Source organism: Hipposideros armiger, unplaced genomic scaffold, assembly GCF_001890085.2.
Source record: "Hipposideros armiger isolate ML-2016 unplaced genomic scaffold, ASM189008v1 scaffold_145, whole genome shotgun sequence".
NCBI classification, from domain to species: domain Eukaryota; kingdom Metazoa; phylum Chordata; class Mammalia; order Chiroptera; family Hipposideridae; genus Hipposideros; species Hipposideros armiger.
In genome coordinates, this window is record NW_017731495.1 from 2,537,280 (window position 1) to 2,553,750 (window position 16,471).

Genomic DNA, 16,471 nt, shown 5'->3' on the forward strand with positions numbered 1-16,471 from the left:
TTATGAACGGAATGTAAAATTAATGTCATAAAATAGGCCCTCTCTTATATCCTATGTTTTGGCCAAATGTGATTGTGGGTACAAAATTATAACTTTAATGGGGCAACTGAATTCTCAAATTTGCTAGTAATTTTATTGTCTCAGTACAAACAACTGTTTGCATGTGGTAAGTGATATCTGGATGCTGACTGGGAATGTCCTTAATGAACCAATTATTTGCACATGCAATGGAGAACCTGCAAATAATTTTAACCTTAAGAAATGCAAGCTTCCAAGCCCTTATGATCCGAAATGAGCAAATGTATAAAGTGAATTTTATTTCCACATATTTCTTTTAAAGAATAAAATAAGACATGAGAAAGAAATGGTAAAATTTGGAAATTCATGCTTAAACCAATTCATGAAGATCTTCAGTGATTTATTCTTCTCCCCCAAAGATTCATGCACAATATTGTTGAGGCTTTATGTAAGCTTTATTTCACTTAATGCCTATGAAATCCTAAACCACAAGGTTTCTCAGTTCTTCAAAATAACCAAACTCCTAATACTTTAAAATAGCAAGATTATGTCAGTAAAACTGACTAAAGGAAATTCAAAGCTAATATACATTTACTATCAAGATGTTTCCAAGTTAAGTATACTTTTAAAAATGTACATTAAACGTACAGTAAATACACTATGAAGTTCTAATTTCAATATAATTTTGAGACATTATTTGGCATTTACTTCTCTCACAATAATGTTGGGAAAATTAGTGACATAAGAGATTGACCCTAGCTGATCAAAAAAATTGCAAAAGAGTTCTGTCTCATTTGAGGCACCCATTCTTCCATTCCAGGTATGGTTGCTGTTATTGGTATGTTGTAGGTTCCTGAAAGTTTCATATCCTTACTCTTCTTTCTCTCATATCAGCAAATTCTTATGGCTCTATTATCCGGAATGCGTCCAGAAATTCCCACCACTTCTCACCAACTCCACTGCTGTCATCTTTTCTGCACAGCCACCAGACTGATCCTTTACATACAAAATTTGGATCATGCCATTCCACTGTTCACCAGGTCTAGTGTCTTCCTATCAATAAAATAAAAACTGAAGTTCTTATCTTGGCCAAATGTCTCCTATGTCATATGCAACCTTTGCTCACTAGCGCTACTATGTCTCTGACCTCATTTCCTGACCTTGACCTGTGTATTCTTCACTGAACCATGGCATGGTCCTGTCTGGGCCCTTTCACCTGAATCTAGAATATCTGCCTTCACATGCCTGGAGGGCTTACTCCCTCCTTCATTCAGGTCTCATCTCAGGCATCACAGAATTCGAAAGGAAGTCTCTGACTACACTTATGAAATAGCACCCTCTACTCGAGTCTCCTTACACTGTTTTATTTTTTCTCATAATATCTTATCAAGGACACATATTCCTTTGTTTACCGTCTGTCTTCCTCCAACAGAATATGCGTATACACTCAGTGAAAATAGACTTTGTTCACTGTTATGAATTCTTTGCACCAAGAAGAGTTAGTGCATTGAAAAAATGATTGCCATTTGTACTTTAAAGTTATATCATTGTTAAAAAACAAAAAGAAAAGCAAAAATATATTTTACCAGTTGTATATGAAGTAAAACATTAATGTCACTACTCCTAAAATTCCACCCTAGAGACAACCAAGAGGCTTACTTTCTAACTTTTTTCTTGATAGACACCCGTGACATTTTATATATAAATGTACATATATTTTGTGAGACCAGGATGGTCTGCACCTTGCTGTTTACTTACCTCACTTTAAAAAGTAATTTCAGTTATATAGATGCACTATAATTCATTTCGTTTGTTCATTTAACAATCTGCAGTATCCAGTATAGTACCACCTAACTGGGGATAAATGGTAATTAAGACAGCCGGTTTCTGCTCTGGTGGAGCTCCTATTGTCAACGCAATGGGGATATTTAGGATGTTTTCTATTTTTGATATCACAAAAAATGCTGCAGCAAACATTTAAATTTCTGCATGGCAGAAAAACTCGACAAAGTAAAAAGACAGTCACAATCTAGGAAAAACATTTGTAGCTGTATGTGAACCTGTACTAGTAGGATTAGAGTTGTGAAGTCAAAGGCTACTTATGCCCATTTAAATTTGGATCAATACTTCCAGATTTACTCTCTAAACAGATTGTATCAATTTACTTCCATCAATAGTATATGAGAGAGTCCATCTCCCCACATCCTCACTAGTGCTAGGAACTATCACTCTTTTTAACCTTGATTAGTCTAATAGTAGGCAAATAATAGCTTACAGTTGTTTTAACATGCGTTTCTTTGGCAATTAGCAGAATTGGGCGGGCATCTTTTCAAATCTAATGGCCATCTGATTTCAGCTATGAATTCCTTGAATAAACCCTTTGTCCATATTCTTAATGTGATGTTGCTTTTTTCTTTATTGATTTGGAAAAGCTATTTATAAAATAAAGATTATAACCTTTTGTCTCTCATATATAGTTGCAAATATCTTTTCTGAATCATGACTGTCTTTTTACTTTGTAGAGTTTTTCTGCCATATAGAAAATTAAACATTTCTATATAGACTTTTTTTCATGTCTTTTCAATTTTATCTAGTTTAGGAAGGCTTCCCCCACTCCAAGATTATAGATGATCAACTCTATATTTTTCTGGTATACTTCTGGTTTTATTTCTTACATTTAAATATTTAATTCACAGAAAATTTATTCTTTAGTGTGGTATGAGATAGAGATCTAACATCATTAAAAAAAAAACTCTACAGCTAATTGTCCTATTTATAAAACAGTACATTCTTTGCCCTACTCATTTGCAGTACCACTTTGATGACATACTACATTTTTATATGAAAACAGACCTGCTTCTGTTTCTCAATTGTATTCCACTGATGAGTTTCTCCATTTTTCTGCCAATACCAGATGATCACTTCTTTTTATCTTTCCAGCACATTTTGCAGCCAGGGGGGTTAAGTCCCTCTACCACCATTATCTTTCTTTTGAAATTCTCTTGGGTATTCTCACACATTTATTATTCCAAATTAAGATTAGAAACAATAAAGTGTATCCTAATAAATATTTTGATTGAAATTATAGTAAATTTCTAAACTGATGTGGATAAAACTTACACTATCATAATACCGAAATCATCCAGGAGACATAGTATCCCCATTAATATTTTACATGTCCTTCATTAAAGTTTAATAGTTGTCTTCACCTAAGTCATGGTCAGGCTATTTGTAAGTACTACATTTATACATACACATTTTAAGTGTCCCTATGGAAAAGCGTAAGAAATGACACTACTTATATTAAGACAACATGCAGTAGAATTGGCACTGAACTTTAGAAAGTAGAAAATGTGTTCAATGATCACATCTTTTACCTTTGTATGACTGTTTGATGTGGGGCAATAACACTTCTGAGTTTGTTTCCCTACTGGAAGATGAGATGGTAACACTTCTAATCAAATAAAGAAATGTTTAGGAACACCTAGCATATACTTGGCATAAATTATTCACTTTATGAATGTCACTCACACATTTATCTACTTATTATTCACAGTTGTAAAATGGAGTAGGTGATGAGGGAATCTGATATATTAATTTGAAGGTTCTGACAAACTAATTATACTTTCATTCTAGACTAATAGAGTTGGTGGGATAGAAGGCCATTGAAAACCTCTGAAGCATCTGAGTAATGTATATTGGATTTAGGCATCAGATTAAAAGACCTCAGCATCCAAAATGAAGTATAAAATTTTTCTCATATACAAATTAATGGTACACCTCTAACTTTACAAAGTAGTATTTAGGCCCTAAAAGTATGAAGACTTAGCATGGCATAGAAATGAGAAATCATTTATTTTATTATTATTTTTAGTTCAATATTGACCATTTAATAACTGATGCTAAGAATTGTAAAAACCCTAATTTCATTAACCTAAACTTTCCACGTTCATTTACCGAGCCAGATTATATTCTATAATTAAACTTCTAGATTCCTCTTGCCACCTAAGTATACAACGTATATTCTGCCATTTTAAGCACAATTTTATTTTTCTCTGTATTCCTTTATTCCTTTGCTCTAGTTTTCATGGAGCAAACCTTTCTGTACTGGTTACTTTCTTAAGCATAAATCCACAAGGATAAAATGCATTTGTGAGTCCTTTCAAACCATGCCCTTTGTTTTCATAACTATGAAAACTCCAGTATATTTAGTCCATTTATTAAATGAATGGAATCTGAGGCTACTAGAAATTGTTTAGATAAAAACTGGCACTAACAATACTTGGTAACATTCAGTAATCACATCCTGTACAATAATACACAATTCATTTAGCCAATATTTGTTATGCACAATGTTCTAAACACTGGGGATTAAAACGTTTATGAAGCTACAGTTCTTGCCCTCAAGAAATTCAATGAGGAGAATGACATGTAAATATTGGGAAAAGGTCTATAAAGAAGGATTGTACACACTATTAAGAAAGAGGAAAAGAGAAAAAGGAATCTTGACCCACATATAGACAATATTTTCCAAACTACTGTTCTGGGGAACAGAGACCTCGTGAACTATAGCACCTTCCATTCCCAGCCAAACACCAATGTTTCTGTTGGCAAGTGAGTTTGAGAAATGCAGCAAGCAACAATCATCTTTGGTAGACCCACAGCGCCCATTAGCATGGTGAAGCTCTGAAGATAATGATTTACCTAGCATTTCTAAGCTTTTTGAAACAGAAACTTTTAATTTTTAATAACAACTATCTATTCCATGCAATGTTTTCTGGGTAACACACTTGAGACAATAACACAAAAAGTAGGTTTTGTGTTCATCACTTTCTACATAACTCATGTTATTAAAAATCTCTATAGTAATTCTGGAGGTAAGAAGTAAATATCCTCATTTCCACTTAAAGGTGAAAAATTGTGGGGTTAAATGTCTTCTCCCAAGTTCACGGGAGTCAAATGGAAACTCAGCTCTGTTTAACATGAAGTCCATCCCTACACCCCCTTTCTTGTAATACAGAGTGTACCTCACTTCTCCAGGAAAAGGCATAACATTTCTGGCTAGTTCATCCAAGAAACATACTCTGGGAAGTCCAGATCACCATTAGTTCATTTAAAACTAACTTACTTTATTAAATAATTTGTAATTTTTCAGTTTCCTGAGGGTTGTCTTGTCTTTAAGTGTGCCCAAAACAAGGGAACAATTTTAAGATGGTATGTTTACTAAACCATATCATCTCCTTTTTCCTGATTAGAATTTAAGGAAGTTAAGATGAAATCACATGGTTTAGAGTGATTACCAGAAGCTCTGATTCCATGTCTGGTGTTTGATATAACAATCTCGTTTTCTGGGAGAAAACCAGTGTGGAATCTTTACTCTAAGCCTGAATAGCCTTTTACTGAGAGATGTTGTAATGGAACCCAAACCACTTTGCATCAAGTTGCAAGAGTTTGGCTTTCTTGCCACATTTCCCTTGGGGGGATGTGTATTGTCAGGCCTCGAGACTTCGCATCTGGTGAAGGCGGCAACTGCCCTGGTCTCTTACCCTGGGAACGGTAATGAATACCTCTGGCTTTTGTCCTTTTTGTTCTATTGAAAATGATGTATTGTTAGCTCAGGTTATTAGACCATGCATTTGTCTCTCTTTTTCATCAGTTTTCTTGATAGTGGGTTTAAAAAAGAAACAGTTGCTACTGGTGCCATTATCAAAAGACTTGTGGGCAAGTAGTGATTACCCTGTTTTTGATACAGAATCTAGACTCATCCAATGCAGTGTATACTGGGCTTGCTTGCCAGGAAGGAGGCCCTTTACCATTGTTTTCATGTTCAAAAAATGAGTGCTTAATATTCTCCAGCTACGAAAAATGAGGTGACAAGCTTGTGTACACCTAGATATAAAGGGATCAGATGTCTAAAATCATGGAAATTAAACCCAGCTCCTTCTATGTTTTCTTTAAAGCTTCTTAAGTAATTTTGAGAGAATGAAAGATTTTCCATGTATTTTATGTTTTTCTTGTAAACACAATTTTAGCAATGTCAGAGCAATGCTCCTTGCTCTTATTCTCAGTCTAGAATGCTCTTCTCCCTCTACTTATATTTTACGTCTACTCATCCTTAATAATCACTAAGGTGCCATCTTTCCTAGTAAGCTTTTGCAATGACCTGTTCGTATATATTCCATCAAACTATTTACCACTCTACACTATTTGACTATTAATCTCTACCAGGCTGTGAAAGGTCCAAAAACTTTTTATTTTCCTTTATATCTCCATTCCCAAGTCGAAATCCACTAAATAAGAGATACTCTCCTAGTTTCAGACAAAGATCAAGATGTACCATCAACAGTATTCTGAATGTGGAAATGCATGAGCTCCCGGAAACCTTTGTAAGATTTTGTGTGCATGTGCAGTTTTAAGTGGAAATGCTCTAGGCCTTCTAGCAAATTCTCAGATACATCAGGAACTCCAAATTCCTGGTGAAAACATTGAGTTCAGTGAGTTTTCAGCTTATAACATACCACCTTTAATGAAACCACCAAAAAAGCTCTGCATTCATTTAGTTGTGTTTTGTTGTGTTTGTTTTTTTGTTTTTTTGTTTTAACTTCAGGAGTATCATTACCACTTAGCACCATCAGAAGCATGGATCAAGAACCCCTTCATACATGATAGAAGTTGGAAAGTACATCAGTGAGTGCTCAGTCCTCCTCTGACTCACAGGGATTTCATATTAAAAGTAAGAGAAAAACTTGCTTAGTAACAGTTGGCACTACATATAATAATAGAACACAATTTGTTTGTGGAAGTGGTAAGATAGATTTCATTCATAAAAAAACACCATGCTTCTGGCTAGATAAATGACTTGAAGTCCCAGAGAGAAATTATCATTTTTAGTTCTGGGATACCCTTATGCTACTTACACTTTTAAAAATTTAATACATTCACATGTTCAAATGTATTGAGATTTTTAAGCTTGTGAATGAAATTAGCAATGTGCTGTGGCTGTCGATGTGACGCATTGCAATTCTCCCTGAGTGGTAGGGTTTAAAAATTAATTCAGCTCTTGCACCTGCTTGCCGGCATTCGTCTGTTGAATTTCTATCACATTTAATAAGTCTCTGTGACGCAACTCGTGTCCTTTTGCCTGGGCTCCTTTAATATAGTGTTAAGTTCTCACTCATCTGAAATTCAAGTAATATTACAAATTTCAAACTGTTAATTAAAATCCGTGAACTTGAATCGTTCTGGATAAAATTGGCTTTACTCAGTGAGGCTCTTTTTAAACTTCTTCAGAGTCTCATCTAATCCTCAGCTCCTACCAAGTTAAGACTGATGACAACATGGTCTCACTATGGGTGGCTGAGGCTTACAAATCCTCATACAATAGGGAACAATCAAGTTGTAGGCCTGAGCAGAAAAGGTAACAAGGAACATTACCTGCTGAGATGAAATAAGAAATATGGCTCAGAATTAAAGGACAGGATGGATATTTTTCAATAAAATTTATTCTAAACTACCTGTCTTAAAATGCTTAGTCTAGGTGAGATAGCTCAAGCTGAGTCATGATTCCTATTACTTATTTAGTGATCAATATTGAATTTAATTATCGAACCTTTATGAAGGGATTGGGACCTATTTTCTAGACGCTGTGAACACAAAGCAGAAGTCTAAGTAGAAGGTTCTAACATATTTAAGACCCATAATAAGATACTTTATTTGACCCTTTAGGAATAGTCTACAGGGCATGCAGTATTGCTCTCAGAATTGGGCCATTTATCCTTCCCGGAGTTGGGAGATGGCAACAGGAAAAGGTATTTAAGAATGCTTCTTTTTTTTTCTTGTGAGGTCAGACCATACTCATAACTAATCCTCATGTTCCAAGGTAAAGTTGCCTGCCTTCCTGTAGCAAACTTAACCTGCAATGGAACACTTCTCAACTGTATGACAATGATTAAAAAAAAAAAAAAATTATCCCTCCCACTGAAACATAAGCTTCCAGAAGGGATTATGTGCTATCCTTTTGCTCATAACAGGTTTGTTGAAAGGCTAATAGATTATCTAACTGAATTACAGAATAAAAGATCAGTTTCTCCAAGAGTCAATAGCATATAGATTTTAATGAAAACATAGATTATAAATATCTTGTTTTTTCTACCACATCCAATTCTAATATTGGACTGCTCCCTCCTATCTTTTATTTTTCTCCTTGCTTTATCCTACTAAATTGCTCTGGGAGCAATGCTTCAGATAATATTCAATGAGGCCTTTTGGTTTCTAGAAAGATGTGTATCCATTTTGAAAAATAAATGTTTCAAGGGCTTAAGGGAATATCTATATACAGTAATACCTTGGTTTGTGAGCATAATTGGTTCTGGAAACAAACTACTCATATTGCAAGACATCACTCGTTTACCAAGTTAAAATGTATTAGAAATGTTTGCTCATCTTGCGGAACACTCGGAAACCAAGTTACTCACAATCTGAGGTTATACTGTGTGTGTGTGTGTGTGTGTGTGTGTGTGTGTGTGTGTGTGTGTGTGTGTGTTCGTGTGTGTGTGTGTGTGTATTCACTCACTTTTATGTGTCCAATCAACAAAAGTTAAAAATAAATAGATTATCTACTAGAGATTGGTCTCTACTGGACATTTAAAATACATTAATGGCATATATGTATGACATTAATCTCACTTAGAAGATTTTGCCTAGAAAGGAAGTACTCCCTTCCTCAAAAATCCATTAAATATGCACAAAAATAGTTATTATATGACTTTTAATAATAGCCTCCACTGGAAGGTAAACCAAGTATCTAATAATGAGAACATGATTAAATAAATTATGGTATTTCTTACTGATATATGTGTAGTATACTGGCATAAAAATTAATGATAAAATATTAAGTGAAAAAAATTCCAAATTATATGCATTCAAATATTGGGCTGTTGGAAAAGTCACGATGCATTTTTGCAACAAAAAACATAGAAAAATACGTCATGAGTTTTCTGACAACCCAATATTTTAATTGAAAAAAAATGTAAGAATAAATAGATAAAGGGAATATGCAAAATTTTAATATTTGTGTTATGGTGGTAGAGTGATATTACAGGTTTTTTAAAGTTTACATTTGAATTTCTTAACAATGTATGACTTATAAATGAAAATGCCTTTAATATAGAGAAAAATCAGTAAAAATATTACTAAGGGTAATGTCTGCAAATTTACTCCCTATGTTTTCTTCTAGTTTTATGGTTTTAAGTCTTTAATCCATTTTGAATTTATTCTTCTATATGGTCTAAGTAGGTGGTTCATTTTCATTTTTTTTGCATGTGTCAGTCCAATTTTCCCAGTACCATTTATTAAATAGACTATCTTTACTTCAATGTAAATTCTTGCTTCCATTGTCCTAGATTAAATGACCATATATGGATGGGTTTATTTCGGGGCTCTCTATTCTGTTCTATTGGTCTATGTGTCTGTTTTTATGCCAGTACCATACTGTTTTGATTACTATAGCCTTGTATTATGATTTGATATCGAGTAGCATGATACCTCCTGCTTTGTTCTTATTTCTCAAGATTGCCGTGGCTATTCAGGGTCTTTTATGGTTTCATATAAATTTTAGGATTCTATGTTCTATTTCTGAGAAAAATGTCCTTGGTAGTTTGATAGAAACTACATTGAATCTATATATTGCCTTAGGTAGTACTGACATTTTAACTATATTAATTCTTCGTATCCATAAACATGGTGTGTATTTCCATTTATTTGTATCTTCTTTGATTTCTCTCTTCAGTGTCTCATAATTTTCTGAGTACAGGTCTTTTACTTCTTTAGTTAAATTTATTCTTAGGTATTTTATTGTTTTTGAAGCAATTGTAAAAGGGACTGATTTCTTGATTTCTTCTTCTAATAATTTATTATTGGTGTATGCAAACGCAACTGATTTCTGAGTATTAATTTTGTATATTGCTACATTACTAAATTCATTTATCAGTTCTAACAGTTTTTTGGTGGAGTCTTTGGGATTATCTATATATAGTATCATGTCATCTGCATATAATGACAATTTTACTTCCTCCTTTCCAATATGGATGCCTTTTATTTCTTTTTCTTGTCTGATTGCTGTGGCTAGAACTTCCAGAACTATGTTGACTAGAAGTGGTGAAAGTGGGCAGCCTTGTCTTGTTCCTGATCTTAAGGGGAAATATTTTAGCCTTTCCCCATTGAGTACGATGTTTGCTGTGGGCTTATCATATATGGCCTTTATTATATTGAGATATGATCCTACTATTCCCACTTTGCTAAGAGTTTTTATCATAAATGACTGCTGGATTTTATCCCCTCGGGCAAGAGAAATAAAAGAAAAAATAAACATATGGGATTACATCAAACTTAAAAGTTTTTTCACAGCAAAGGAAATCATCAATAAAACAAAAAGGCAGCCTACTGAATGGAAGAAGATATTTGCCAATGATATATCTGATAAGGGGTTAATATCCAAAATTTATAAAACACTCAACACCGAAAAAACAAACAACCCAATTAGAAAATGGGCAGAAGATATGAAGAGGCATTTCTCTAAAGAGGACATACAGATGACCAACAGGCATATGAAAAAATGTTCAGCATCACTAATCATTAGAGAAATGCAAATAAAAATGACAATGAGATACCACCTCACTCCGGTCAGAATGGCTATCATCAATAAATCAACAAACAAGTGCTGGCGAGGTTGTGGAGAAAAGGGAACCCTGGTGCACTGTTGGTAGGACTGCAGATTGGTGCAGCCATTATGGAAATCAGTATGGAGGTATCTCAAAAAACTGGAAATGGAACTACCGTATGACCCAGCAATTCCACTCTTGGGTATCTATCCAGAGACACCCAAGATGCTAATTTGAAAAAATATATGTACCCCTATGTTTATTGCAGTACTATTTACAATAGCCAAGACTTGGAAACAACCAAAATGCCCATTGGTAGACGACTGGATTAAGAAACTGTGGTACATTTACACAGTGGAGTATTACTCCACTATAAAGAATGAAATTGTAACATTTGCAACGATATGGATAGACCTAGAGACTATTATGTTAAGTGAAATAAGTCAGTCAGAGAAAGACAAATACCATATGATCTCACTTATATGTAGAATCTAAGAAACTGAATGAACGAGCAAAGAAAACAGAAATAGTCTCAGAGATATAGAGGAAAATCTGATGGTTGCTAGTGGTAGGGGGTGGGGATGAGGGAGAAAGGGAAGGGATTAGAAAGCATAAATAGGTAACTACAATATTGCCACAGGGATGTGAAATACAGTTCGGGGACTATAATTAATAATGTTGTAAATATTTTGTAGGGTGTCAGATGGTCACATGTCTTGTTAGGGAGACCACTTCATGGATTGGGTAGAGGTTTGATCACTGCACTGTACACCTGAAGCTGATGTTGAATAATATCGTATGTCAACTATAAGTGAATATATGTATATATAGTCATGGGACGTGGAGTATAGTGTGGGTGTGGAGTCAATGAAATTGTAATAGATACGTATGATATGGGGGGGGAGAGTGGGGCAGTGGATTGGGGGAGGGGGGTTGTCACTTTGAGGAGTAAAAAGTATAACTATTGTACTGTGTTGTACACCTGAAACTAATTTAAAAATAAAATAAAATAAAATAAATAAAAATAAAATAGAGAAAAATATCATATTTTCTCTATGATTGTGAATTTTAGTTATTTTTTTACATGGATTTGTGTAGTAGATTCTATGTGAGGTAAATTCTTGTGTGGTTTAGCTTTTGTCAGGGCCTATCATATGCCTACCATAAGGACAGGTAGCTTAAAAAGGTAATTTCTAATCATCACGGCAATCTTATAAGTTCAGAACCATTATCCCTATCTTAGAGAGAATTAGAATGCCTATGGAACTTATCCAAGTTCACACAGGTAGTAAACAGAGGGGCTGAAATTTGAATCTGAGTTTTTGTAAAAATTCCAAAACTAATTTCTTTTTCCATTGCTCAGTGACACAACATAATGCAGAGACATGAACCCCGACTACAATGTAAAGATGATGATGCATTAAAAAAAAAACAAAAAAAAAAAACGAATAAAGAAAAATGGGTAAGCAGTGTAGCAATACAGCATGCTGGCTTAATAATTTCAGTCGGTCATCGAAGTCCGTTTTCCATCTAAAGAGTACAGAGATGAAGTCAACAACCTATAAATCGTACCTGCCAGATTATCATTCTCAGCTTCAAATTCTGAGCTAGATACCTGAAGCACATAGACGTCTAGGCCAATCCTTTCCAGTGGACTACAGAAAAGCTACCACTTTATTATTATTATTATTTTTAGGAAAAAAATGTAGTGCTTTCAAAAGCATTGTATTGTATGCTATCTCTAAAACGGTTCACTGAATACTAATAAACAAGAGAAATGTCCATTCACTAATAACAATTTATATTATTATTATTAATAATGTATACTCTCTTTTTAAATTCCAAGCCTAGACTGCACTATGTGAGGGCTAACTTGTCACCTGCCTAATGAGATGCTGATGCACCTTCAATGTGCTGGCAGCCAGCCCATCCTAAGAATTCTTCAATGTGATGAATTAAAAGGGGGAGAAGGTTAAAGGAATAGCACTGAATAATGCTTTCAACAAAAAAAGGGAAAGCGTCCCCAGTCTTAGCCCTTTCTCACACTGCTTCCCAAGCTTCAGGTCCACGTTTCTTGACTGCTACATCACTACCTGCTGACATCTTAACCATCCCTTGAAGGAGCAAAACAGCTGCTGCTTGTACAGGAAGTCTTTCCTGGTGAATCACTTATAAAAAGTTTTACAGCATTTGTTCAAATGTCTTCCTCACTCACTCACTCACTCTTATGCATTCAATCATCAAAAGTTAAAAATAGATTATCTATTAGAGATTGGTCTCTACTAGACATTTGAAATACATTATCTGATTTAGTTATGCAAGAATCCCGTGAGGCAGTTATTATCATCTATGATTTAATATCATCCATATTTGCAGGTGAAGAAATAGAGAATCATTGAAGGTAATAAATGTCCAAATTTACAAAGCTAGTAAATGACAGAGACAGTTCAAATCTCCCTGACCCAATAGTTCTTGCTGTCTCTAACCCAGTTTGTTGACCCCTTTAGTACATTTCCTAAGAGATAGATGCTGAGGCATTTCAGGTACATTAGATATGTTCAGTCTATCTTTGAAGAGCTCACACAATTTATAAGGTGGACAAAACGTAATAAAGCAAATGTTCATTAGATACATGAACATCAACTGAAAAAGTGAACAACTTCAGAAAGATGGTAAAAGGAAAGTTCAGAAAGGATCCAAAGAAATGCTAATATAAGCCTAGTCTTGAAAGAAGTGGAGGGATTGGGGGTTGGGGGTGGAGGGGAAGAAGTGATAAAGAATATATGCTTCAGAGGAAGATCATATACAAAAGAATGGAAGTGAGAAAGCAGAAAATGAGTTCTAGGAACCTCGGTGGTGAGCAGTTTGGTACAGATATGGAGTGTTGTGGAGGGGGAAGGGTGGCAGAAAAATTAGGTTAAAAAGAAGGCAGAAGCCAGATAATGAAGGTCTTGTTTTTCATGTTAAGGATTTTAGATTTTGTGCTACAGATGATAGGAAACTTATTAAGGATTTTAAGGAGAGGTGTGATATTATGAGATTTGTATTTTATAAATGTAACTCTGTAAGTATACTTTATGCATAGAACTAAGGTAGAGCTTGGGCTAGAGGGTTTTGGAAGAAATGAAGGTATAAAGTCCAGTTAGAGGACTAAGATAATAATGCTGGCAAAGACAATAAAGTTTACAATAAAGCAATGACAGTGTAAAACCCAGAAAAAAATTCAGAACGATTTAAGAGGCATTTAGGAGGCAGATTTAAATAAAATCTTAGTGATGCACCTTTTCACTTCAACTCAAGGTTGATTTGGAGGTTTGATTTGGGCTTCTGGGTAAATGTGGTCAGGTGCTTTGGAAAGAGAAAAAGTGGAAGGGTCAGTGGCGCCAGGCAAGGTGAGATCTGGAACACTGAACTGTATGTACATGCTTGTGGGACAAAGAGATTGATACGTTTAGAAAGTTGGGGCAAATACTGGTCTAGAGTTCAGAAGAAAGACTTGAGCTGAATATGGGCATATGGATGATGTCAGATCTGTGGAAACAGATGTAGATGCACAACATCATATCTATAGTGAAAAAAGAACCAAGGATTAACCCTCAAGCAAACAAAAAACTTAAGGCACAGAGAAAAGTGAAAATAGTACTGAGAAGGCATAATCAGAGAGGCAGGAGGAAGAGAAAAAGGAAAATATGTCATCATAGAAGTCAAAGGGGGAAGGGGGAATAGTTAAAAAATGAGATAATGGGAATGGCAAAATATTCTGCTTCATTTTAGAGGTATTTGCTTAGATGTCCAATATTGCACTAGAGTTTATACTTCTTATGAGCATGTAACAGGGATTGCCAAAAAAAGTATTCACATTTTTAAGAGATGTTATCTATGCTCAATTAGTAGTTTGCCATAGTAAGAAGTGTCTGCATGCTGATGGTAACCACTTTGAGCATCTCTTGTAATTGCAGTCAAACATTACTGGTATTCATCTTTTGTTATTGGTATATATTGAGTATTACAATTAGTACAGCTTTTTCCTTTCTCAAAATGTGTATACATGTTTTTTTGGTACCTTTGTGGGTATGTATGTGTGTATGTGTGTGTGTATGTATAACATCATATATAAATTTGAAACACATACACACACATATAAATGCACAAACACACATCTCTTTTTTTTTTGTAATTTGTTGAAAGGCAAGGAAAGCAGAAAAAGAGAAGTCATCGAAAGGAAAGAATAAAACAAAATGCTGGAATCAAAAGAGTATTGCTTGTCCTGGTTCATTGATATTTCAGCAGAAATATCAATGTTTCTGCAGAAAAGTTTTAGCCGAAAAGGTTAGTCAACTACTAGAGTGGTACAGCTTAACAGAGACACTAAATTGGTGCTACCAACTATCAGTGTTATGCTATAAAATGTCATAATACAAACAGGGCAATGAGAATTCAACTTACTAATAGGGCACAAATCATGACATGAAACATGAAAATTTTTTAAAAAGTGACAAATGAATTAATACCTAAGAAACAAGAAGAAAATATTAGTGATGAAATAAGATAACTAAAAGGCCCCAGTGCCTTTGTTTATGCTTAGTTTCTTTGTCTTGAAATCTTCTTCTTGACTTGTCACTTGGCCTCTTGCTCTTTTAGGCTTTGCTTAAAAGCCACTTCTTCAGGGAGGACTCCCTAAAACACTTAACCAGGCGAGGTTCCCCTACTATACGTCCTCATTCATCCCATACTTCTTTTTCATACTATTTACACAATTTATAATTTTCTATTTATTTGAATGATTACTTCCTTATTGTCTGTTTCTCCCACCGAGGCAGGGAGAGATTAAATAACTTGCCAAAGTCACAGGATCATTAAAAAGCAAAAACAGGATTTGCACGCAGCTCTGTCTGACCCAAAAGTCTATATTCTGCCATGCCTCATTGCCATGGCGAAGATGAGAGGTAAACTGCTATGGTAGTTTAAATCAGAGACAACACCCAACTTGGGAGGTCAGGGAAGTAATCATGAAAAATCTAAAGTAGCATTTAAGCTGGGCCTTAAGGGTGGGGATATTGTTAACCAGCGGAGATGAAAGGAATTTTCCTTTTTCCAGGTAGAAGGTATAGCACAATCAAAGACGTATGTAAGGAAAGTATAAGATATCTTTGGGGGGGAAAGGATAGAACAGTTAGGCAAGACTACAGGAGAATGATGAGAGGGAAGTGTGAAAAGAACGAGTCAGGCCAGAGAATGAACCCAAAGACATCAGCTTCAACTACAGGAAATACCACTAGGTCTTAAAGAAATGGGGAATGGGGAGGGCCAGCCGAGTAGCGCGATGGTTAAGAACTCGCTTGGGATGCCAGAGGGCCCCGGTTCGGATCCCACATATGAGGGCGAGTGACACTGCCCTCTACAGCTAAGATGCTGAACAACTGTTCAACCTGGAGCTTGGCTGCCGTGAGTCGCTGGCAACGGCGTAGGCTGCAGTCCCTGTGGCAGTGGGTTGCCATGGGCTACCATGTGTAGCCAGCAGCCAGCGTGAGCGGCCAGCAGCCGCAGTGAGCGGCCGTCCAGAAGCAGAAGCCGGCGACTGATCTGCCTCGCCCGGGAAGAGCGCAATGATGGTGCCAACTTGGGCCAGTGAAGCAGCGTCCTCCACAACTAGATTGAAGAACAAAACGACAGCAACTTGTCTGTTCCCCTTCCCCCAATTCCCCATCACTGTTCCCATCCCCCCAATTACCCAATAAAAAATCTTTAAAAAAAAAAAAAAAAAAAAAAGAAATGGGGAAACCATCAGACAAGCA

The 16,471-nt window shown here is 35.4% G+C and overlaps 1 protein-coding gene across 1 annotated transcript in view; it reads right to left on the reverse strand.

The window, feature by feature from the left end:
• Nucleotides 1-475: 475 nt before the first annotated feature.
• Nucleotides 476-16,471, reverse strand: part of METTL15 (methyltransferase 15, mitochondrial 12S rRNA N4-cytidine) — a 174,027-nt gene continuing 158,031 nt past the window's right edge. Inside the window, exon 6 of the mRNA XM_019650716.1 lies at nt 476-1,071. Coding sequence (XP_019506261.1) covers nt 1,061-1,071 — 11 coding nt within the window. The 3' untranslated portion in view covers nt 476-1,060. The remainder of the gene's footprint in view (nt 1,072-16,471) is intronic.